Source organism: Pterocles gutturalis, unplaced genomic scaffold, assembly GCF_000699245.1.
Source record: "Pterocles gutturalis isolate BGI_N339 unplaced genomic scaffold, ASM69924v1 scaffold50856, whole genome shotgun sequence".
In the NCBI taxonomy this organism is placed as follows: domain Eukaryota; kingdom Metazoa; phylum Chordata; class Aves; order Pterocliformes; family Pteroclidae; genus Pterocles; species Pterocles gutturalis.
This window is the reverse complement of record NW_010107346.1, coordinates 10,702-18,361: the sequence shown is the minus strand read 5'-3', so window position 1 is coordinate 18,361 and position 7,660 is coordinate 10,702. Positions and strand designations below refer to the sequence as shown.

Sequence of the window (7,660 nt, the reverse complement as noted above, 5' to 3'; positions counted from 1 at the left end):
GGAGATTCTCCAAAGCTCTCCTTTTGTTAGTGTATTTGTAGAAACATTTTTTTATTATCTTTTACCACTGCATCCAGGTTGAGTTCTAGTTGGGCTTTTGCCTTCCTAATTTTAACTCTGCATGACCTGTCAGGATACCTGTACTCTTTTTGGGTTGCCTGACCCTTTTTCCAGAGATTGTAGACTCTCCTTTTTTCCCCTGAGTGCCAGGAAAAGCTCTCTGTTTAGCCAGGCTGGTTGTCTTCTCTGCCACTTTGTAATGAGGTTAGTTACGTGCATGAATACTTGTTACATCATAGTTTTGGTGAATTGTGTGGGAACATGTATTTTAAATAAGTACTGGCTGCTTTGCTTAAAAATTATATGATATTTGGGGTTTTTTAAATGATGATACAGAATATTTATGGATTATTTTGGAAATTACTTCATAATCTTATTTGTTGCCAGATCAGTACTTAAAGGCTGATTATATCTTATTTCGTGCCGTTACAGTGCAGAAGTATCACACCATCAATGGCCATAATGCAGAAGTAAGGAAAGCTCTCTCTAGACAGGAAATGCAGGAAGTTCAAAATTCTAGGAGTGGGAGAGGAGGTATGTACGAGTAATGGTTAATGGTTTGTTGATTTTTGTGTTCACTTTCCATGATCTAATTGCTTATAAATGTTAAACAGGGAACTTCGGTTTTGGTGATGCACGTGGAGGTGGTGGCAACTTTGGTCCAGGACCTGGCAGCAATTTCAGAGGGGGAGCTGGTAAGACAGGCATGTTTGTATCTTCTCCATTTTTTTTCGCCCCCCTTATGCTGCCTTTCTTGTTATGGTAGCTTTTTAAGCTACTGCTGTTTAATTTCAATGCATCTGTATCAGTTAGAAAATTTTTAGGAAAAATAACTTGCAAACCTGTTCTGTAGAACACAGGTTGATTATGTGGATATTCAGTAAAACTAAATTATTTTCTCTTTTTTTTTTCCAAGAAAGATTTTTTTTAAAGCCAAAATTAACCTGAACTTAATTTTGTTATGGAATTCAGAGATTTCTCCTTTGTAATTCTATGTAGCACTTCCCTGACCATTAGAGTGGAAGGGCTATGTCCAAACTTCAAACTGGCTACCTTACAAATTCAAGAAAAGAGAAGATGTAGAGCAGTAGTTGGATGTGTTATTTCATATATATTTTTCTAAATTCAAGTGTCCGTGTGCTTAATCAATAATCTCTGACATTTGGTCCTTAAAGTCATAGGGTTTTGAGAGTTCAGTTTGCTACAGGTGTCGAATTGAAATACTTTGGGCTTTTTTTTCCTCCAACAGATGGATATGGAAGTGGTCGTGGATTTGGTGATGGGTATAACGGATATGGTGGAGGACCTGGAGGTTAGTTTACTTTTTCGGTGTTGGTTCCTGTTGTTATTTCTCTCTGATTCAGAAATATTTTTACATTCACTTACCATTTGTATAAGATTTATATTAATTGCCCAAGACATTTTGTTGGTTTTAAGAAGCACACATGGCTGTTTGCTCATGTTAAAGGTTTATATGGCAAATTGTATGGCTATTTCTTGGACAGCCGTGCCCTTTTCTTTTCTCTAGAATAGCAGTGTTTCTTAAATTTCCTGAAAAATCAAAATTTTAATTAAGCCTTTTAATTGAGGCTTTCAGGCAGTCTTACTGGTGGGTTTTGTTCACAGTTCAGTTAGGGTGGGAGTTGGTATGTGCCTTTAAAAATAATGTTCGTAGAAATTTCTTTCCACAACTCCTACCCTTTTCCCCTGTAGACTTGTAAACAAAAAAATATCCTCTGATCCAGTAAAATTTGGTTGCCTTCTACACTGAAAAGTTTATTTTAAAGGATTATATTGTCATAGGTGGCAACTTTGGTGGCAGTCCTGGTTACGGAGGAGGAAGAGGAGGGTATGGTGGAGGCGGACCTGGATATGGCAACCAGGGTGGGGGCTATGGAGGTGGTTATGACAACTACGGAGGAGGTAACCTACTGGCTTGAAATGACCAAGCAATTCACTTGTAAATTAGTGCAAGTGAGTGTTCTATGTGTTTTAGCTCATCTCTGTATTTCTCTACTTTTGTATTGATAATGCAGGCAATTATGGAAGTGGAAACTATAATGATTTTGGAAACTACAACCAACAACCTTCAAATTATGGTCCAATGAAGAGTGGAAATTTTGGTGGCAGCAGGAACATGGGGGGACCATATGGTGGAGGTATTGTATATGTCCTGACCTGCCTTGGAGCCAAACAGAGTGGGTGGGCTTTAGTCTTTTGGGGAGGTAGAAGGGAAGATAGGACAAAGGGCAACTGTTTTGAACTGAAAGAGGGTGGATTAGGGTTAGCTATAAAGAAAGAATTCTTTACAATGAGGGTGGTGAGGCACTGGAACTGGTTGCCCAGAGAAGCTGTGGATGCCCCATCCCTGGAGGTGTTCAGTTCCAGGCTGAATGAGGCTTTGAGCAACCTGGTCTGGTGGAAGGTGTCCCTGTCCATTCAGGGGGGTTGGAACTAAGTGACCTTTATGTAAAAGGTCCCTTCCAACCCAAACCATTCTATGATTCCAAGATTGATGTGTAGAAATTGGATAACTCTGCAATAGATAGACTATAGTACCTATTTCTTTCTGCAAGTTGGCTACAATTTCTTGTCTTGAGACTGTAGAGATTGTGTTGGGGAAAATGATCATTATTATTTTTTAGAAAATAAAGTACAAGATACTATTTCCATAATATTATGAAATGTTTTTCAGTTTCCAGTCTGTAAAGATTTTAGACAAGTTTCATTTCAAGTTTTTTGTTGTCAGTTCATCCTATTTGTAGAGTCTAGTTAATGTTCACTAAACTTGCTGGATTTTTTTCCCCCCCTCTTCTTGTAGTGTGAGTTCTTTCAAACACTGCGTTTTGTTGTCTAAATGCTATTTAATATGGTGTGTAAAGCTTGTGAAATGGAAACTGAAACACAAAGCCCTTTCTTGTAAGGTTTAGTGTGCAACTAAAGTCAGCCCTTGCAGGCTCAAGACAGTACAGTGCATTAAATTACATGTGGCACTGTTGAATGTTACAAGATTGAAGCATGTAGCTCTTGGGGGTTATTTAGAGGAAGACAGCAAAATGTTAAAATCTTTGTTGTGTATGCAGTCTCTGGAAGTAAAGCAGATGTTAATCTTCACACGGTAATCAAAAGCATTCCTAGATGTAAAAAGTGTACTGATGAAACTATTCTGTTTTTCTGCAGGGAACTATGGTCCAGGGGGCAGTGGTGGAAGTGGTGGTTATGGAGGGAGGAGCCGTTATTGAGTTTCTGCAAGAATGCCATGGGTAAGTATGTTTCTAAGTGTTAAAATTGCAGTGATTCTTGAGAGTAGCTGCAGGAGTTAAAAGCTTTTTAGGATCATATTATCTTTCCTTTAAAAAATGGTTAGATGAATAATTTCATAACCTATTTTTTTACTCTTTACTTCTGTTGAAACAGGCTTCACTGTATAAATAGGAGAGGATGAGAGCCCAGAGGTAACAGAACAGCTTCAGGTTATCGAAATAACAATGTTAAGGAAACACTTATCTCAGTCATGCATAAGTATGCAGTGATATGGCAGAAGACACCAGAGCAGATGCAGAGAGCCATTTTGTGAATGGATTTGGATTATTTAATAACATTACCTTACTGTGGAGGAAGGATTGTAAAAATGCCTTTGAGACAGTTTCTTAGCTTTTTAATTGTTGTTTCTTTCTAGTGGTCTTTGTAAGTGTAGAAGCATTCCTTTGATAATGTTAAATTTGTAAGTTTCAGGTGACATGTGAAACCTTTTTTAAGATTTTTCTCAAAGTTTCGAAAAGCTATTAGCCAGGATCATGGTGTAATAAGACATAACGTTTTCCTTTTAAAAATTTAAGTGCGTGTGTAGAGTTAAGAAGCTGTTGTACATTTATGATTTAATAAAATAATTCTAAAGGAAATACTGTGTAATTTTAGATTTTTTTTTTAATATTGTAAAATAAGGCAAGGAGTGGGTAGTATAAGGTCCCACAAATAATATAAAGCTATTGTTGTACGTGTAAAATTAAATGCTGGTCAGAAAAAAGTATGTTGTCTGTTAATGATCAGGTTTTAAAATATCTAGATAACTTAAGGGATATCTCTGCAAGGAGAAACACCTTTTTAGATTTTTTAGATGCTGCTTCTTCAATGGCAAGGAAAGGAAATATCCCCAGCGAGGTACTCTTCCAGGGACACAGGTCTAGTACCAGAGAACTCTTGAAAACGTCACTAAGTTCAGCCAGTCTTAAAAAGCTGCGCTGTATTTCTGCAAAGCTTTAACTACAGTAGTTTATAAGGATGCCAACGAAGGCTGAGGGGTGTAGAGCAAAATAGTTCTAAGCTTCAGTTAAACTTCTTTAGGTAAGATCTTATTTACTTTTCCTTTCTTAATGTTCCAAAAACAAGAAACTAATATTGTTTGACAGTATTCTTTCAGTATAGTGATTATCGTTATGTAGTTTAACATAGCAATGAATTAACAATTACCAATTGAAAAGAAATTTGTGAATCCTGTTTTCTTGTATTATTAAATTTTTTATAAGCACATTTTTGTCAATTTCAGCTACTTAACGTATTTTTTTCCTACTGGAATCTAGCTATGATATGAACCCTGGACAAGCATAGACTGCTGCCACTGTACACTGCTACAGTTGAACAAATGAGACCTGCAAGTGTCCATTAGTAAAGCTTTGCAAGGGTTCCATCCCTGGTGTTGGTAGTTAAAATGGTAGGTCACAAGTTAATTAAATCATACAACTTTATTTTTGCATCCTGCAGCATTTTATTTTTTCTTGGGAGTCTATGCATTATGGTGGTTGCAAGGTAATGCAATGAAGGTAGTTCTGTGCTGTTGAAAGTGAACTATGTTGTTATGTGTCTTGTCTACTGTAATCTCTTTATATAACACATTTCATCCTGAAGGTTCGCAAGTAACTGTAGACTGTTTACGTGTAAGGAAAAAAAATTGCACCACAGAATACATCTGCCTCTGTGAAAGGGATGTGTCGTCCATTCTTTTAACAACTGCATAAGCAGTTCTTTAGGAGGGGAAGTGAAAACTTCAAATGAAACTGCAGGTGGTATTTCATAAGTGTATAATGTAATTATATAAATTGGAATTTGGCTAGAACGTTGAGGTTTCCACCATTTTTTATAGTTCTTGCAGCTAATAAACCTTAGTGCCAAATTCAGTCAGCCTTACTCTCACTTCATTGAATGTTTGCATCTCAAATTAATGAAAATTCATCAAGTAATGAGTTATTCAGAGTAAGGGTGGCATACTCTACTAGAAATGGCTTTTAAATAAAAATCAACAAAACCCACCCCCCCCAAAAAAAAAGCAATCAAAAAATGCCCTAATTTCAAAGTTCTGTTGCCTTTAAAAAAAGGCTACACACTGAAGAATGTGGACTCAGCTAACAAAAGTCCTGTTCCTTTTTGTGTTAGACGCACCAGTGAACTGCTTATACTTTAAAAAAAAAAAATGGCTGAAGTTCCCCTATTGGTAATTGGGTTTAGACATATGTGATAAACATCTTCAGATACACTTTTTTTTTCTTTGGCAGGAAGGTGCCATGCTGCAGGTAACTAATGAAGAAGTGGTCAACCACAGAAACGCTTCAAGAAATAAGAAATTCTGTATCATCAGAAAATAGTTGTTTTTGCTGCCTTCATTAAAAATATAGAAGTTAAATGAATACTGATAAAACATCACAATTAGTACAGCTCCCTGTAATGCTGGGTTTTTAAAATTATAGTAATAATGTCTTGTAAACCTTTTGAATAAAATTCAGATTCGTTAGGAGAAACAAATCACTAATGTTAATATAGCAAACATTCTGTGAGTAGAAAGTTTTAACTACATATTTTTATAACTTTCATAGTTTTAAAATAAAGTATTTTTATACCAAAGTAGTTCTAGTGTAATGCTTAATAAAAATTAGTGTGTGTCTAACATTAAATAACGTTGATGTGCAGCTTTTAAACCCTTTCATGATTTGAAACATTCCATTTTGAGCTGGATTTAAAACAAAGTCAACTTGTCAAGTGTATTCACAGAACTTGTATCTCTGACCATAGGCATCTGTTCTCTCTTGGGAGAAACAGTGCTACAAATAAAAAATGCAGATTTTTTTGCTGTTGGACACAATTGCTTTAAAATAGCTTTTTGGCTGTGTTTTATATAGCTTTATAAAAAATCTCCTCCTTTCCTGTTAATGAAACTAACTGCTTAAGACAGTTTGTCAAAATGTGATAGGACAACAGCTTTATCCTTTTCACCTGTAAAGAGCTTTTAGCATCAAAAGAGAAAGACTGAATGGAGTGTAGAGTTCCTGCTGTACCAGAACTGTATTACTGATACAGTTTTACTGATACCAGCAACAACAAGAAAAAAAAACAAACTCCAGATGTGAGCTTGGGAAAGCTTTGGTTGGGAATGTATTTGAGGGAATGTATCTTCAGTCTGAACTGCTTTAATGTGTTATCCGCATACACTGCTTATTTGGCAGAATCATAATGTCTTTAACCTTCTTTATATAATTCAAAAATATTATTTAAGGATTCACATAAATATTTTTTTTTCTGTTTTCCTTGAGTTGAACTTTGAAATATTTGCGTAGGTAACCGGTGGGCTGCAGCAGAAGCGGAACATGAAGACACAAAATATGCTTTACTTTCTTCTTTCCAACAGAATGAGTTGACCAGTTGATAAGGAATTTGCCTTCTTTCCTGGAACTTAGATTTAGTTAATGGCAGTTTTTCTTTACAGTTGCCAATTCTACATTGATATGACATTAAAAAAAAACCTTCAAAGGAGAGTAATTCTTCTCTCTTCCTGTTTGAGATATTAACACTTTCAGTAGTTTTGCAACAAGGTTTAAAATTTACTCAAATTAAGTATGTTATATTTTACATAATGAGGATGTTTTAATTTTGATCTACTGGCAATGGGAGAAGGGAGTGTATGGGGATAGCAGTACGCAAGAATGAAGTTATTGGATATTTACAGTCTTGAAAGCTTGGAGTATTTGAGTAAGCTTCCTGCTGTCTTACTGCTGAACTTTTGTGACTTTTTTTCTTGATACGTTCTTAAGAACTGAAGCAAGTGGCAATCACAATGTTTACTTATGAGTTCAGTGAGAGAAGTCAGTTTTGACTCAACCTGATACTGAAAGCTAGCAACTTAGATTAAAAACACTGTGTCCTCAGTTTGTAGACGATGTATACTTCTAATTTCTAAGAAGTTCGTTTTATGTCACTCTCCAGACTTTGTTTTCAAAGTAAGGGTCACATTGCCAGGCAGTATGTTTCAGTGTACCAAGAACTGAGGATCAGGTTGTCAGTACTAGGCCCAGCTTGCCAGCAGCAAACACCTTCTGCAGCAAACTGAGGGAAGAATGTGAGACACAACATAACTTGCTGGTAACCGATATGGGAGCAAAAAACTAGAGTGTATAACTTGCATTTATGAAGTGGTGGTGAAGGGAGTTCAATACTAGGGTTCTGGCCACTCAGACTTCGTGTTCTCTGTGTTGCTTACAATGGAAGCTGGTTGTTATTCGCTTCTATTACTCGTGCTTCAGGTGCTGAAAGAGGGTTTAGGAAAATGTGAGAA

At 36.2% G+C, this 7,660-nt stretch overlaps 1 protein-coding gene across 2 annotated transcripts; it reads left to right on the top strand.

Annotated features, from left to right (window-relative positions):
- The first annotated feature begins 498 nt into the window (after positions 1-498).
- On the top strand, positions 499-5,952 carry HNRNPA2B1 (heterogeneous nuclear ribonucleoprotein A2/B1). Of its 2 annotated transcripts, XR_727656.1 has the most exons (8): positions 499-594; positions 675-755; positions 1,310-1,372; positions 1,864-1,983; positions 2,097-2,219; positions 3,241-3,323; positions 4,641-4,771; positions 5,610-5,952. XR_727656.1 is itself a non-coding variant. In XM_010088063.1 (7 exons), the coding sequence occupies exons 1-6, from the start codon at positions 558-560 to the stop codon at positions 3,300-3,302; spliced, it is 486 nt and encodes a 161-aa protein (XP_010086365.1). In that variant the 5' UTR covers positions 499-557; the 3' UTR covers positions 3,303-3,323; positions 3,478-3,962. The 2 variants fall into 2 exon arrangements, 1 of the variants encoding a protein (XP_010086365.1); XM_010088063.1 differs by lacking the exons at positions 4,641-4,771; positions 5,610-5,952 and adding an exon at positions 3,478-3,962.
- Positions 5,953-7,660: the final 1,708 nt, after the last annotated feature.